General features: G+C 44.8%; 1 protein-coding gene across 2 annotated transcripts in view; it reads left to right on the top strand.

Moving 5' to 3' along the window:
* The window catches only part of ATP6V1C2 (ATPase H+ transporting V1 subunit C2), a 283,506-nt gene that overhangs the window by 137,688 nt on the left and 127,983 nt on the right, over positions 1-17,835 (top strand). For both annotated transcript variants that reach the window (XM_085610702.1, XM_085610700.1), the window contains one exon: positions 17,511-17,605. In XM_085610702.1, the coding sequence (XP_085466828.1) occupies positions 17,511-17,605 (95 nt within the window). The remainder of the gene's footprint in view (positions 1-17,510; positions 17,606-17,835) is intronic.

The following is a 17,835-nucleotide window of genomic DNA, read 5'->3' as shown; positions in this document are numbered from 1 at the left end:
GAAGGTTTATTTGCCTCCTGCTCTTTTGCTCCATTTTATGTCCCCCTTTATTTGCACTGGGACTGAGTAAAAGGAGCACTGAATGATTTCCCTTATCTTAGTTTAGGTATTTCTTTCCGCTCTTTTGTCTGCTCATCGACTACACTGACAGAACATTGTGTCATGAACATGTTCTACTCATGCACGCAGGTGCAGAATGGGCCCATTTTTCATTTAATTCTGCTGTTTACAGCGGTGTTTTTACTTGGTTACACCAAACGTGACCAATGCAGCCCTCGCTTCTATGTACATTATCCATCTTATATGAGTATCACAGTAGCACGTCTTTTGTTATTATCAGTTGGTGCACATCTTAGACGTTGTTCCTGTCTGCAAATGTAGCAAAACATTTTGCACCAATTTAAAGTAGTGCTTAAGAATTAGGTGAAATGATGAATGCTTCAAAAATATTTTAAAAAACACTTGTAAAACACATATCTGAGATTCTAAGGTGCGAAAAAAATGTTCCTTTAGCACTGTGATATAAACAATTTTACTGGTTTGAAAAGTACTCACTTAAATTAGTCCAAGTATATTCTCTATTAGGAATAGTGCCATCAACTATGCATTAACAGGTAGGCCGAGTCTTAAACAATGTGCACCTCTATACAGGATGAGAATGGAGCTGTACATCCATTTGTCTCCAAATCATGCAGTTTAACAGTGCATATGCTAACTAAAGTAACACAGCGAATTATAACATAAGCGGCACATAATACAGCTCAGCTATTCTGAACTGTGCTGTCTGCAGTTTATGTTACAATGTATCGTGTTGCCGAGTTAATACATATACTGTAAACTGAGATTTTGTAAAATTCTTTTTTAAAAAGCTGCTATTTATCCTGACTTGAAACTATACAAAAACAGTGATGTGGAGAAATTAATACATTCACATTAACAATAGGACACATTAAATTAAATCCTATTCTGTGGTACACAGTCCCTCTCTATTTATATTTATTCATAGTAAGGCACATACCAACTCTGATTCCAAATTGGAACAATTAGTAAATTCTTTTAATTGTTCTCAAATTTATGTAAACACAGAATAATACATAACACATATCAAAATGACACATACAATCGATTAGACATACTACACAATCCTATATTCCTTCATAACCCCAAATTCGGAGTTTCGTGTTTGCTCTATGACTAACAGCAATACACTATGAGGTAATCTTATACACACATGAGGTACAAGCTTCATCTCTGAAACCATTAACAGTGTGTATATAAAAATTTTAACACAACATTTTTCTTTCAATGGACTCCTCTTTGTTCATGCGGTCAATGCGTTTCGGCCGCCCCACAAGGGTAGTGCTGAACATCAAAGGGGTGGTCCACAATACCGGGACGGTCTTCGTGAGCATAAAACATGTATTACATCAGGTTGAAAACACACAAGTCTTCATAAGAACAACGTATCCTCTTCTGCGCACTGAGCGTCATATAACTACAACCCCCACGTTGTGGGAGACAATCACCACGTTGCCTTCTCAGCGTGCTTCACCCCGTCACAGGCGTATATCGATAACCGACCATTTTCTCTACCTTAGGCCACGTTTAAATCAACCGCTGCTCAGTGCGCAGAAGAGGAAACGTTGTTCTTATGAAGACATAGAGTGGTTTCAACCTAATGTAATATGTGCCTTATACTCATAAAGACTGTCCTGGTATTGTGAACCACGCTTTTGATGTTCAGCACTACCCTTGCGGGGCGATGTATGTTCCTTATACCCTTGTCCTGATGAGCCCCGAATAAAAGGGCCGAAACGCATCGACCGCATGAGCAAAGAGGAGTCCATTGAAAGAAAAATGTTATGTTAAAAATGTTACATACACACTATGAATGGTTTCAGAGGGGAAGCTTGTACCTTATGTGTGTATAGGATTACCTCATAGTTTATTGCTGTTAGCTACAGAGCAAACACAAAACTCCGAATTTGGGGGCATGAAGGAATATAGGATTATGTGTAGTATGTCTAATCAATTGTATTTGTAATTTTGATATGTGGTATGTATTGTTTTGTGTTTACATACATTTGAGAACAATTAAAAGAATTTACTAATTGTTCCAATTTGGAATCAGAGTTGGTATGTGCCTTACTATGAATAAATATAAATAGAGAGGAACTGTGTACTACAGAATAGGATTGAATTTAATGTGTCCTATTGTTAATGTGAATGTATTAATTCCTTGACATCACTGCTTTTGTATAGTTTGATGTTTTCTTGCCCAGATGGCGGAGGATTATTAGTGCAAACCCTATTGTTTTACTATTATTTATCATGACTTGGTCTGTACAGATCTTAAGGCCACTCAACATTATCTACCTACTAGAGAATTTGTGCCCGGAAGTAGTGAAAATTACAATAAAAGGATCCGGTAGTCCCGGGTTTGTACGGTTGTTCTGCATGCTGTGGACAAATACAATTGCCGGGATTTGGTGCAGGGATACTACCTGGAATCATGAATTTTTATTCCAAAGTTCATAAAGGGGGCCCAGCGGATGAAAAATGTAATATACGCATCTTTGCACACTTCAATTGGGGCAGAAACACGTTGTTCAAGATATGGCTTGTCTTCCTAGCTGTGTTAACACGGACAAGTGTCAGATTATTGATGTTTATAGCATCTCCTCAGAATTACTGTCACGAATGCAAAACAACGAAATGCTGTTGCTAAATCTGGAGTGTTTTGCCTTTCAACCGTATCAGCAACCCCTTAAGTTAATTATGTGCCTAAGAACCGGAAACAGTAGGCGAAACCCAAATAACGAATCATAATTGATGTTGTGCAACACGAGACCCTCTTGGTCTGTGTGACCTCGTCGTAAAAAGAGAAAGAGTGCAGGAGTTTCCTTGCATAACTGTGGCGGGGATCCATTACAGGCTCTGCTCCGTGAGATGGAAAGAAGCAGCGAGCCAGCTGACGGTGACTCACGCGCCACTCCGCGAGCCGCGCCCCCGCAGCCTGCCCTGCACACCTGCGCGCGCTCACTCTAGGCCCTGGAAAATGTGGCCATTAAACAACGGCTTATTACTAATTCCCGGGCGATACAGAAGCAGTCAAGGGATGAACAGGAAGGTTTGCACGAAATTACACGCACTTGAGAGGTGATGACTGTTTAGTGTTCCTAGCGCATGGAAAAGTTATCTTAGTGAGTGATATGTGATACATGCCTTGGGCTCGGATTACTTCATTACTCCATGTAATGAGCACACGCCGTTTCCACTCCTGTACATTCAGTTTACCAAGCATTGTTTCCATGGGTGATAATAATATATTGGTTATTGGCAAGTAATACCACAGTTACTATTTCACAGTTTACTGACAGTCACTTTCTCCACCTCTGAAGAGTAATAGGCAGGTAAGGTTCAGTCTAACCGAACCACTCTTCCCAAAATTCTCCAAGGAAACTCAAGGGCTATAACAACGTGTTGTATGCATCAAGTTATGTGGTAATACGAGTTTTCACAATATTTAGGAAATTAATTGAAAGAAGTAGTTCAGCCAGTTACAGTGTAATATGGAGCGGAGTAATTTGCTTTCTCACTTTTTAGCTGTAGATTAGTTTTAATGGCCCTTTCTACATCATCCAAATGCTGTTCATGTAGATTGTGCCATGTTTCGAGGTGAGATCGTGAGGGAAAGTTGTCATGTTCATTATATTTCAGCATTATAGCCTGCTGCTGAGGGCAATAATGGTTGTTAAAGGACCTGACCTGGAGTTACAGCCCTGGGCTATAAAAAGGTGAAGCAGAAGGGCTAAAGGCTATTTGAACATTCCACCTACGGGGAGTTCAGTGTTATATATTAAAAAGTAAAAAACACAGAAAGACAAATGCTGGTATATTATAAGAGAGGTCTTATACCAGCCATTATGGAACCTTTATTGTCTTCAGGGGAATTCTCACCATTCTAGTGTTCTAATTAGAGGTAACTCTCAGAAGTCAAAACAGAAAAGTCTTGACCCAATGGTCCAGGCCTATAGTAAGCCAGTGGGAAGTTGCATGATCTTCCCTCCTGTGGGTCCAGTAACATAGGGGCATATTTACAAGCCATCAGCGCCACTGGAGCATCACTTTTTTTTACGCTCCGGTGGCGTAGCACCATTTTCCTTATTTACAAGATGGCACTAGGCCACTTTGAATGGCTTAATGCCACCTTGTAAATATGCCCCTTTCCTCCACAGTCCTCTGCGGCAAAGGGGCGTGCAGTAGATGTTGCTGTTGGCGTTCCACCGCAACACCCATTGCTTTTTGACATAGCCCCAGATTTACAAGGCTGAGGCCATGGAATACCAGGCGTTAGAATGGAGCAACGAGGAGAAATTATGAATTTGTTTTTTGCTCTTGCTTTCCACCGCTACACCCATTGAAAAACACATAGAAACTCGTAGCTCCATGGACTTAAATGAGTCAGGCTTCTGTCCAGCATTTGGGAGATGGAAGCAACCATGATTCCTATCATTGAAAAGCAGCACTGGGCCAAAAATGTGTCACCTTTTTCACCACGGAACCACAGTTTACTATTAATGCAACTTTATTTTTTAAACTTGTTTTTATTGGCATTTTACTATACATAGTATATTACTGCTGTGCATTATGATGTGATGTAATAGAGTACTAAATCCGTGCCCATCATCGTCTCGCACCCTTGAATGTACCCCAGCTTAAACATTGTAAATGCTGCTGGGTGCCCACATGCAATGAACAGGAGAACAATAAATCTCACCAAAGTGAAATGAAACAAATCCATCCGTGAACAAGAGAACCAGTGGCACGGCCAGGCGGCCATGTATCCCTCTGGTCCCCCCTTCCTGCACCCCTGGTTGTCTTGGGGACTTCTTGAGTGTGTATCGGAGCCAGCGGGGGGACCCGTGCTCCCAGCCTCTTCTTGGAGGTGCATCCTGGCTGTCATGTGTGCCTGAGTCCTCTAGTTAAGTTTCACGATCTGGCTTTGTCAGTAGTCTAGTCAGTGTATATAGTATAGGCCCCATATTGCACACCAAACCAACTACGAACCGTCTAACTGCTGTCTCTGGGATAGTATACCTCTCTAATGCAACTTTCTGTGTGCGGGGAGCCTCAGGGACGGGCACCATGGGAGGAAGGGGGCGGAAACTGTCCGGCCATCAGCAGACTTCCTGTCTGCATCTTGTGTGTGGGGGGGGGGGGGAGCGGGCTGGGGCAAGATCGCGCGCGGCAGGCCCTCCAAGAGAGTGGCCAACTGCCAAACTCGCCCGGGGCTTCCCGGCGATTCTTCACGGTCACTTACGCTGGGGCCGGTTTTTCGAGTTCGCTGTACCCCTGGGAGCTCACCACACCCGAGGGGTGTTCCCATTCATCTACCACTTCCAACCAAAGGTCCGCTATCGGTCTCCTGTGCATCCTCATCCCTCTATCTTCTGCTTGGGCCCATTTGGTGACATCCCTGACCCGGGTTGCCATGCTAGGCTCTTCACTGGACTTCAAGGCTATTGTTATGCGTGTCTTAGCCAGTATCAGAGCCAAGTCCAGAAACCTATTTCTGACTTTCTTGGGCTTGGGACGGGGGAAGGCTCCCAGTATAAACACCTCCATAGTGCTTGGTAGGGTGCGATTCAAGGTTGCAGTTAACCGCACCAGGACCATCCCCCAATACATCTGAGTTGAGCGCATCCCCACCTCATGTGCATCTAGGTGCTCCCACCGGGGGCATCTCCTAAACTCACCTCCATAAATGGCAATGATTCTGTGTAGGGTCAGATATGTCGTGTGTGTAGTTGAATTGGATGTTTTTAGGTGGGAATTGCGGGACACCTTCTGTGGGTATGCCAGAATTCTACTCTATTCGGGTCGGTAATGTCGCTACCCAGTACTGTTTCCCATTTCGCCTAAGTGCAGCCAGGGGTTTCCTAGTCATCTCATTCAATGTTTTGTATAACCAGGTGATCAGGTGACTTTCTGCCCCATTGTGAGCAGTAATTGGAGCACCATGGGGTTTGTGTGTTCCTCGGCACCCATGTTCCCGAGCTCCTGGAATGTCTGCCTCATAGGCAAGGAACTGGCCTTGCGGCAGTTTGGTTTATGGTCAAGTCCTGTAACGGTATTAGGGTGCCTGTGTGGCAGCAATCGCTAACTGTCACAATCCCCACTTCTGTCCACGCAGCAAGTTGTCCTGCAGTGAAGAAGGTTATTTGATCCCTATGCGGCCTGCCCACTAACGGCAGTGCAGGTTTCGAATAGAACATTGTTGCGTGACCGTTTGACGCAACCTTGCCAGCAACACTGCGCAGCAGATAACAGGAGGCCCGCCCGCTGGATCCTCAGCACTGGCTTGAGCAGATTGGCCAGCAAGGCACCCTGATGGGGTTCCGACCCAATCGGGCCCAGCTCTGTCTGGTTCGCTATGTCCAGCCACTGGGTAATCCACTAGAGCTGCGCCGCTGCATAATACAGCTCGAAGTCTGGTATCCCCAACCTACTCTCCAGTGGTGGTCGGCAAAGAGTCTCAAGTGAGACCCTTTGGCTATCTCCATCCCAAACTAATTCCCAGAGTAGGGAGATCAGTTTTCTGAACCAGAGGACCGGCACTCTCAAAGGGAGGTTCAGGTAGTAATTTAGTATTAATGCAACTTGAGGTTGTACCTAGGATGAAGGGCTATTGAAAAGAGTGGGGGACACCTTTTCTTGAAAACAGGAAAACTTTAGGCTTCATTAAGGACTATCGAGCGTCGGCAAACTAAACTACAGTTTTACAGGGGTTTCCCTTATCCCTCCTCACAACTTGATAACTAAATAAAACCTCTTACTGTGATCATCAAGAGGGGTATTAAATACATTTTCAGATGCATGCTGATGTGTTAGGGTTTTTACCCAAGGCGCTGGGACAGGTAGGAGATGGTTACTGGGCAGCCAGCCATCTTGCATCTGGTGTTGACATTTTCCACTGTGTTCAAGTGCCCTGTGTACTATTGCATTATAAACGATGTCCCTTTTTCAGTGGTAGCTCTCCTTTGTCGATTTCTGCTTGGTTATTGCCCCAGGAATGTGATCCCCAAGCAGGGATCCACCCACTAGACACCAGGTAATAGGTGTGGGGGGAAGTTACCCTGGGCATAGATCAGTGCCCCCTCATCCCCCAAATTAAAACAATCAGTCGTTCCAACCCACTGGGACCAGTAAGCCCACTAGACGAGAGGGAAAATCTATTAAAAAAGAAAAAAGTGATTGGGACGGCTCGCCCAAGTATCGGGCTGTGCCCCCGCCATAGAACCCCTAATCTTCTCCCACAGCAAGGGGAGGGCAGAAAGCCCATTAGACACCATGCAAAATGATAAAAAGTATTGTGTGGCCTGCACAGACACCTGGTTGTACCAACACCCAGAACCAGCCCAGTAGTCTTTCTGCCCTCCTGGGGTCAGATTGGGGCAGGGTTCACCCCCAATGTGCCCCCCAAGTGGTCATAAAGCCCACTACACACCGGGGGGAAAAGTTAAAAAAAAGAAGTGGTTGGGACAACCTGTCCAGGCATCGGGCTGTACCCTCACCCCAGAGCACACCCAGCAGTCTTTGATGGGGGAGCCTATCCTGAATCTGTCCCACTCCCTATGGGAGACAAAAGTTTTCTAGACAACAGGAGAAAATGGTCAAAAAAACAAGGGGTGGGGCAGCCCACCAAGGCTTTGGCCATGCCCACACCACAGTAAGGGCCAACCAGGCTTCCTGCCCCGTGGGAGGCCATATTGAGGGGGTTACACCAAATTTGCCCCCTCTCCTTGGGTACTCAGAAAGTCCACTAGACACCAGAGAAAATTACAAAATGATTGGTGGCTGAGTTAATGCTGACACACTCCGAATCCTGTTGCTTATGAGTTTGGATTATCCAAGTTAAATAGCATAAGGGGAGCAGCCACTCCAATGATCCCCAACCAGGGCAAAGGTCCCACAATCCACACGAGCACTTGCAAACAAATAAGAAAGTCTCTGTATGGCTGCATGATCGAGTCTTCTTTCTAGCCATTTTATTCTGTGGTTATTACTTCATCTGGTTACAATCTAGTTAACTCATGTTTCATCTTATCATATAGGACAATGACTTCTTGATGGCTCGAAATGATTGATATACAAAGTAATCAGTCTAATACAATATTTCCATTAGGTATTTACACAACCCATTTACTCCACTTGTGAGAGAGATCTTCCAGCCTCCATAAAAGAGGAAGGGAATGCGGGAGAACGAAAGTGCCAGGTGTTCAGACCAAAGTGAGAAAAGTGCACCAAGGAGTAGTGCCCACAGTCTGGTAGAGCTAAACCTAGATATCCGAGTCTCTACACATTACCAAAAATACATAAGAAGGCACTGCTCCTCTATTCTTCCACTCCGGGAAGAAGCATGGGCATGGATAGATGAGTGCCCCTCGCTGTGACCCGACAAAGATACCAGAAGACCCCCGTGACCAGCTGGCAGCAAACATTGGGATCCAAACAACAGCAGATGGAAAAGCATTGCAGGAGATCCAAGGTACTTACGAAGCAATAGAAATCCACACCACAGCGGGGGGGGGGGAAGGTACTTCAAGAGGCAGAATGTCTCCAGACATGAGAAGAACTGGTCACAGCAAAGACACCTATGTCCGGTGATGAGGATAAAAATGAAACAGATGATCCATACTCTTGAAATTCCACGACTTCAGACCTAGAACACTCACTTATGTTGGCAATTATGAATTTGGAAAACCCACCTGAAGAAATACTAGATCAAAATAATAAGCTGGACACTGCAGAGGGTGGACATTAACACTCGTCATAGTTGGCTAAAAAGAGACAAGTATGACACAATAACTTGATCAATATTTTAGATTTGGAACAGCAAGGAGCCATGACCCTCAATTTAATACTTATCTGTGGTTGTTGTTATGTAGAACTGTTTTTGGGTACACTAACAGTGAGACCAAAGGGGAATTAAGAGGGTAGGGTGGGCGACAGACCTCTCAGAGTCACCCATGACTCAGTTGTCATGTTGACGTATGGGAGAAAGTGTGTGGGAGGAGGAGGGGTGGAGTGGGGTTGTGGTGGGGGATAGAAAGGACAGTTGGGCTGTTGGACATCACACACAGATGAGACAAGGACAGTTGGCGGAACATAGTAGCATGACACAAATTCCACAACGTGGTACGGAGAAGGGACGTGTTAAAGATTACTTTACCACACTGAAATGGGCAGTCCGATAACTATTAACGAGGGGATGTACTCTATACTCTCCTGGAATGTCAATGGATTAGGAAATAAGATCAAAAGAGGCCTAGATACTGCTTACTTATGTAGACTCAAACTCAATATAGTTTTCCTTCAAGAGACGAACCTGAAAGGTACACAATGGGGCTTTCTGGGATGAGGCACATACCCCACACTAGAACATGCAGGATTCACATCTGGCTCCCGGAGAGTTGCAATCCTTATAAGGAAATCCCCCCCATTCAAGATAGAGCCTACATGGGTGGACCCAGGTGGGACATTTGTGGCAGTTCAGGGGTCATGGGGCAGAAGAGAGGTGACCCTGATGAGTGTGTATGCCACCCCACGACTCAAGGCACAAACGCTAGATAAACTAGCAGGAATACTGCTGGAATCAAGCCCAACAGTTCATATCCTAGGGGGAGACTTTAATGATGTCATGGACCCAACATTTGATTGAACAACCCCATGTTTAACCACCATCATCCCCTTTGGTATCAACCACCAACAGGGGCACACAATTGAAACGATTCTGTGTCATGTCACCTACGGACCAGTTGGATCTAAGAATATGGAGTAGAAGGTCATGTGTGAGGACTTGTCCCGTAATGAATGTAAACTGATACCTAAGCAAATGGAAGGGTAGCAACCAATAGTCCTGAAACAAGTCACTCACGATCACAATGCCAATTTTCTCTCATGGCGCAGGTCCTTTATCTCAAATTAACCTTGGTGTCTGGGGATGCCGAGAATTGGTATATTAGGATCATTGGGAGTCATATGTTTAGTGATCAACAGGCTGCAGGGAAGGCAATGCTGTGCCACATATACCAATCGAGGAAGCACACATCTAGTTTTGACTGTCAGAGCACTGACATATTTCTACTAGGCTCATGGGGTAGTCGGCTAAACCGGTTTCTTCCAGTGAAAGGCCCGATAACCACCAAATAATAAAACTCAAATATGGGTGCAGCTTAGCCAGGGCAACCCAATGACAACCACTGTGCCAGATGAGATCTACCAGAAGTGTGTCCACTCCTCGAAAAACATTCAGGTGAGGAAAACTGAGATATTCGCAAACTTATGTAGGAGACAGAGTAGCATCGCCATTTTAGAGAAGGCAATGCGCTCCATAGTTTAAAAACGTTTTTATTTAATCTCTTTATATGCATTTAACCAAAAACAGAAAGAAAGGAGCATCAGATGCATGCAATACATCGCATATTTGACACATTACTATAGATATGGTAAAATCCATGACTGTTAATTAGGCAAGTGATATAAGAGATATCTGGGTGAAACACTAAACAGCTATACATAACATGCTCAATACACAAAAAATAGACACACAAGCAGGAATCAAATAGAGAGGCCTATGGGTGCTCACGCTTCTGACGGTAGAACCACTATCACTCATTCCTCTATACGCCCTTGTAGTGTAAAACGCGGGGCTCTCCACTCTCTCAAGCCCACAGCGTAGCAGAAAGTGAGTCCAAACATAAAGATTACAGCTATGCCTCACTCGACATGCCCTCACCCTCAGCATTTTTATTGACCCTATATGTATTGTACAGTGTCCAGAAGTTCTAGGGTCTATTGCGGTGGGGGAGGAGTTCGCTAAAATGTTCTGTTTGAGTAGAGCAGTATACCATGTCTGAAGCCCAGAGGGAGAGCGTGGGCAGGGGGCCCTTCAACCAACAGATGGCCACTCTGCGCTTAGCCATGAGTAAGGCCATATCAACCAACCTACGCAGTCCTTTAGGTAAGGGTTTCGAGAATCCCAGGAGCGCAAGCGCCGGGTCCGGTTGTAGCTCCTGTCCAGTTATGGCTGTCAGTTCCACGAACACCTGTCTCCAAAACTCAGCAACCCCCGGGCAAAGCCACGCCAAATGTGCAAAATCAGCTACCTGCTCATTACAACGCACGCAGCGCGCGTTCTCGCAGAGCCCATATCTACACAAGCGCTCAGGAGTATAATAGACCCTATTTATAAACTTGAAATGAATTAGACGGTGTCTACCATTAAGGGAGACCCTTTTTATATTTTGACAGCAGTATAACCACATGTCGTCATCTATGTCCGTAGACTGATAAATGCGCTCCATAGTTGAGAGTGAAAGTCTAGTGTCCTCCAAAAGTCCACCTGACCCCTGATCTAGCTCACTGTAGTAGCTTCCATCAAGTAGGTTTTGCTAAGACCTACTAAGACCTAAGGTTTTAGTAAGGGCTCCTTACTAGATTCTGAAATTGTAACTGTTATTGAATTTGATTGGTTTTTTAACTCGCTGAAATTGCACAGCTTTTAAAAATACCTTACTGTACTCGATTAAATCTCCTCATCACGTGATCTTCCCCGGTCCACCGCTGAGCAGTCAGTTGGAGTGGAAGGAAGCTACACACTCGCATTCACCGGCAGTGGCTACACTTCGGGCCTAGAAGCAGCGCTAAGGTCAGCAGACCAGTTGTTCCTCTCCCCCACCCTACTTAAGTTCCATGCCAGTCGCTACGCGCAGCGGATGCACGCAGCGGGCGCGCCGCTGGTGCCCCGAAGGCGCACCAAAGGTAAGCCCGTCCGCACCTGGACCGGGCCTAGGGCCACCCCCCCCCTGCCCCCTTCACCAAAGCCCACGCCCCCCATGCCGACCCTTTATCCTACACCTCTGAACAGCTCAAAACCATAATGAAATCCAACAACCACCCACGGAGCTGCCATGCCATCATACTCGAGCATTTGGACCAGCCATCCTTCCACTGCCCCACCTGTTCTCTTTCCTAAACATCACACATCTTCCATCTTTACTATGCTCTAAGCCACAATCCACACCCCAGGAATCCATCCGCTCAGCTCTTATAAACGCTCGGTCCTTGCCTAGACACAAATAAGAAATCTGAAATCTCTTAGAGGACCTCAAATTAGACCTCCTCTTTGTAACCGAAACCTGGGGAGACCCCTCTTGTGGCCCAGACTTCCACACTGCAACTCCTGAGGGTTTTACGGCTAGCAGATTTGACAGAACCTCCAAAAAAGGAGGAGGCCTTGCTATCATTCATCGGGATATTTACACAGTGAGGACTGCACTCATTCCTACAACGATCTGTGAAGCAATCAGCTTCACTATCATTATACCACACTATCTTCCATTTAAAGGCATCCTCCTATACCGTCCCCCTGGCTCCCGAACAGAATTTCTCTCCTTGATGGTCTGTCTATTAGAACTAGTAGCAGGAGAAAATAACTTCTCTATCCTCGGAGACTTCAATTTCCATCTTGAAGCCCGTGACGATCAAGACACCTCAGCACTCCTAGCTGAAATTGAAGCGGTAGACCTCAAACAACTAGTCTCCTCACCCACACATACCGCTGGCCACACTTTAGATTGCATTTTTTCTAACGATCAACAAATCTGTCTAGGGAATGTTATTCCCCTGCCATGGACGGACCACTGCGCAGTCCTATTCGAAATTCAAACTATTACCACCCCCCCCCCCCCCCCCTTGCCCACCAAACCCATATCCCCAGGCATTTTAAAGCATGGAGCAATATCCCCCCATTAGAGTTCAAAGCCAATTTATGTGCCAATCAACAAGCTGTTCCTTCCGATCCTAACTTAGCAGCTGACCTCTACACCAAATGGATGTCCGATGCCTGGAACATGGCCGTCCCCATCAAAAAAATCTCCAACAATAGGAAAACCCTGTCTGCCCCTTGGTTTGGCGAGACGCTTAGGCTCCAGAAACAAATTTGTAGACGCCAAGAACGACGCTGGCGACTAGAGTTTGACCCTGAGCAAAAAATACTCTACAAGCAGGCCTTATCCAAATATAAACATCTCCTCATCACGGAAAAAAGTAAATTTTATCTCTCACAAATTGAATCAGCACAAGATTCGGTCAAACATATGTATCAAGTAGTCACTAGGTTGTCTGGACAAAGTTCCACCTCCTCCACAGTTGCCTCCCAAAATCTCTGTGACTGTCTGGCAACCTACTTTCAAGAAAAAGTCAGTAACATGTACGCCAAATTCACAAACCATGTCCCTAGTGATATACATACTACCCCTCCTCAAAAACAAAAAAAGCCCATCTGCATTACCAATGCTTCCCCCATCGATAAAAGTTGCTCGCCTTCGCTCCAGGAATTCTCCCATGTTTCCCCAGATCTAGTATCCCACCTACTCATCACCACTAACTCCGGCTCCCCTAATGATCCCTGCCCTCCGGCTATCCTTAAACTGTTCCCTGATATCATAGGCACTAACTTAGCCGACATCTTCAACTCCATGTTCAAAACTGGCACTTATCCCTCCATCTGGAAAAAAAACAGTTATCAAGCCCCTGATAAAAAAGACCAACCTAGATCCTTTAGACGTCACTAGTTACAGACCTATCGCCTGCCTTCCCCTGCCAGCTAAGATTGCCGAGAAGATCAAGAACGTTCAGCTATCACACTTCATCGATCAAAACAATCTTCTAGATGATACCCAGTTTGGATTCAGAAAGGGCCATGGCACCGAAACTGCTCTTATCAAGGCCTCTGATGAAATCAGAAGAATACTTGACGGTGGAGGGGCTGCCATCCTGATTTTGTTGGATCTCTCGGCGGCATTCGACACGGTCGACCACGTAACTCTGATCGACCGTTTCGTGGCCCTAGGGATCTCTCATAATGATAGGGCTCTCTTGGCTTCCTTCTTCTCTAACCGATCGCAATTGGTCACACTTGGTAACTTCAACTCACCGCCGTTCGCCTTACCTTGTGGTGTTCCCCAGGGATCCTCGCTAAGTCCGACTTTATTTAATATCTATTTGACTGACTTGGCGAGGGTCATTAAATCCCACCACCTGGGACTAACCTCTTATGCAGATGATAAACAACTAGTAATAGCAGTTCACAATGACGGTGCTAAAATTGCACACAACTTCCAACAGGGAATGCTTGCAATTAGCACATGGATGGCAGATAATTGCCTTAAATTAAACTCCGACAAGACAGAGGTTATGATCTTTGGCAATCTCCTCCCTGCCTGGTCCCCCATCTGGTGGCCAGCAGAGCTGGGACCACCCCCGCTACCTGTCGCAAAGGTAAGAAACCTAGGGGTCATCTTCGATAACAAGCTATCATTTATGCATCACGCAAATGCAGTTGTCTCTGCATCCTTTTTTATCATCAAGATGATAAAGAAACTCCTCCTTTTCCTCCCCACCACTGCAGCCAAGACCCTTATCAGCACATTAGTCATGTCCAGGATTGACTACTGCAATGGCCTCTTCATCAATGCCCAGGAAAGAGTCCTAAATAAACTACAGCTGGTGCAGAACGCAGCTGCCAGACTGCTGACGGGCACCCCCAAATTCAAACCAATTTCCAACGTGGTGCGACAGCTCCACTGGTTGCCCGTCAGAAACAGAGCTAAGTTCAAGGCCCTCTGCATCGCTTTCAAAGCAATTCATGCCACTGGACCAGAGTTCTTAAAAACTTCCCTATGACCCTATACCCCCTCAAGATGCTTACGCTCCTCAACAGTAAACCTCCTCACGATACCATGAACAAAGAAAGCATCTTGGGGTGACAGATCTTTTCTAGTTGCCACCACCAAACTTTGGAACAGTCTCCCGCAACATATCAAGACTAGCCCTTCCTTGCTTTCATTCAGGAAGCAAATAAAGACTTGGCTCTTTAACGAATAGTCGTTTGTTCTTTCCGCCTGCAAGCTCAGTCTACAGCGCCTAGACACCCACGGGTAGTTGTGCGCTCTACAAATTGTATAAATAAAATATTATGCGATTGTCCATATAGTGGAAAGCAGCACTTTTTCATCGAATGGGACCAGTTTGTCCAGTTGACAAAGACACCAGAGGCTGCTCCGAACTCACCAAGAGTCTGAGCTATTCAGGAATGATCCTTTCTGAAGTCTTTTAAATAAAGTAGAGCTTCATTAGTATGAAGTGAAATCACATGGGTTCTCTCCAGTAGTGGGATCCACCATGCTTGGTCCTTGCATCTCAACCACATGTCCAATGGTTCCATGGCTACTATGAAGAGTAGCGGAAAAATCGGGCAACCCTGGCTAGTTGCCTTGCTACTTTTAGAGGGCAGGGGTGAGCTTCCCCAGTCAGACCAAAGCAACAGCATAAGTGTAGAGCAACGCATCTGTATCAAGCAGTACAATTTCCAAACCTGAATTCAGTTGGTATTTTAAAGAGGTAGTCCTATGCTAGTGTATTAAATGCCTTCTCCAGGTCCAGAACAAGAGAAGTTGCTACCGGTTATGATGATGGGCTGCCTCCTTAATTTTATATAGTCTCCTAATGTTCTGAGATTATTTTTTCCCCAGTAGGAAGGCATTCTGTTCAGAATAGATCAAAAGTGGGAGAACACGATGTATCCGTCTAGCCAATATTTTACTGAGGATGGGGTAGGAAGCCACCTATTACCCAACCCACTTCACTGCCATTTAACATACCCTTATTCTGGAAAAGATGAGTTAGGAAGGGGCATCTACAAGATGAAAGAAAAGACCAGGAGGGTTAGCAACTTACAGTAGTCTATATAAAACCTGTCAGACTGTCGGCATATGAGAAGATGCTAGACTATCTAGACAGCATGCTGAAAGGATCACCTTCCAGATCCCAGATAAGTGGGGACATTAAAATGAGGCAGAGGGAACGAGAAGGAGGGGAAAACTTCAGGCATGGTAGAGGCATGATGACCAGGTCTCCTTTCTGTTTTCCAGGACTCCTGGGGCCCTTCACCTAATTCTGAATAGACATTAAGACTCTCAATTGGCTCCCTGCTTGCTTCTGTCATTCACCCCTGCATCATACTACTCTTCAATCTACCAGATTCCTGTCTGTCATGATTTTCTGTCCGTTTCTGTTACGTGCTCATTATTCTGTGTATACACAAAATAATGAGCACGTAACAGAACGCGGACGTTGTTGATTACATTTTCGAATGATACTTATCAAGGTTGCCTGAATTGTGGGTTGGAGCTTAAATTTGATTCTTCAAATATATTTTTAAGATTCGTGAGGAATACTCTGGCTCAATGTGAGCAAATTTTCACAATTGCCCGAGAGGATTTTGTTTGGTCAGATAACAATTCGTTCTTTTGCCTTGACAAAGTCTAAGGGGAGACGAAACACGTGTTGGCAGGCAGTTTTGTTTTGGATGTACCATCAAAAAATAAAAATAAAAAGAAATACATTCATGAAGACAAGCCAGAAATGTGGAGTCTGCTTTTTGAGTAGTATTGAAGAATCTGTAAACGTATTATTGTTTACCAACATATGTAAGATTATTGGCTTGGTATCAAATAAGCGACTTGGATTGTGTTATGATTTAATTGTAACTGTTCTGATTAAGTTAAGGGAGTGCTGTATATTTCTTTCAATCATTACAATTTTTGTTTATCTAACCCTTGGGTTGTGGCATTTGGCACCTTTTGGTAGTAGGTGCTAGAACGAACAGAATAGCACCCGAATACAGATACAAATATAAATACAGAAATTTACTACTATCACACTCAAAAGATTGGTAACAAATAATCAATGATTTTGCGGTTCCGTTTTCCTGAAAGGGAAATACTACTACCTAAAAACTATGCATTAGCGCATGTAAGCAGCCGAATTCCTAACGCCACGCATCTTAGCGATATACATCGCTAATGAGATGCAAGGTAGGCGTTCCCTCCTAGGACAACATGTGTAATGCTCGCTAAACCAACATCGCGCTATTACCAACGCTGCCCCTGAACAGCGAAGCGAAGAGAAAAGGCGCGCTAAGCCCCCATTATCTCCGGATCCTAACGCCATAATAAAACCTGACTTGTCATTATTGCCCATGGGAGGTGGATTGTATGATTAAGTACACACTCCCCTATTACCAAGCTTTTCATTAGCGCTGTGAAATCATTGCTGGATTTCACACGCTAATGATCATTATCGCTGTCTATTGTTGGATTGTACTTCGCCTGTTAGCAAAGCGTTGCTAATATGCCACTAACACGCCGATGTAATCTAGCGATAGCCAGCGATATTAAAAAAGGCGCTAAGCGCGCTTTGCGATAATTATCGCAATCTATAGATAATATGCAACGTGGAGTGGCATGAAGTGTTACCGCGATGATGTTTGTTAATGAAGTAAGTTTGTGCTATTTTCTCAGTGCAGAGTATTTATTTTGATCTGGGAGCATGTCTGGGACCGAGGAAATAAATATGGCATAACATATTTATTGATTTTACAGTGGACCTCATTACCTACCTGACTCGCTTTGAGTGGGACATGGCAAAATACCCAATAAAGCAGCCTCTGAAGACCATTACGGAATCTTTATCGAAGGTAAGGGTGCTTTTAGTTTATCCAACTTATTTACATAACACTTGAAAGAAAGAGCATGGCTTTGTGAGCCTACTAAGGAATGACATGCACTTGAAACTAAGCAACCCAAGTAACAGATCAATTGTAACATCAATACTTGATTCACTCTTGTGGCATAAGTGTCCTCTCTTTGTGCTTCTGCAATGACACGTGCCCAGTCACAGCTCCACATCAGTGCTTTTCCCTGTGTT

Source organism: Triturus cristatus, chromosome 6 (assembly GCF_964204655.1).
Source record: "Triturus cristatus chromosome 6, aTriCri1.1, whole genome shotgun sequence".
NCBI lineage: Eukaryota > Metazoa > Chordata > Amphibia > Caudata > Salamandridae > Triturus > Triturus cristatus.
Note: the sequence above shows the minus strand (reverse complement) of the source record. Positions and strands in the feature narration are given on the sequence as shown.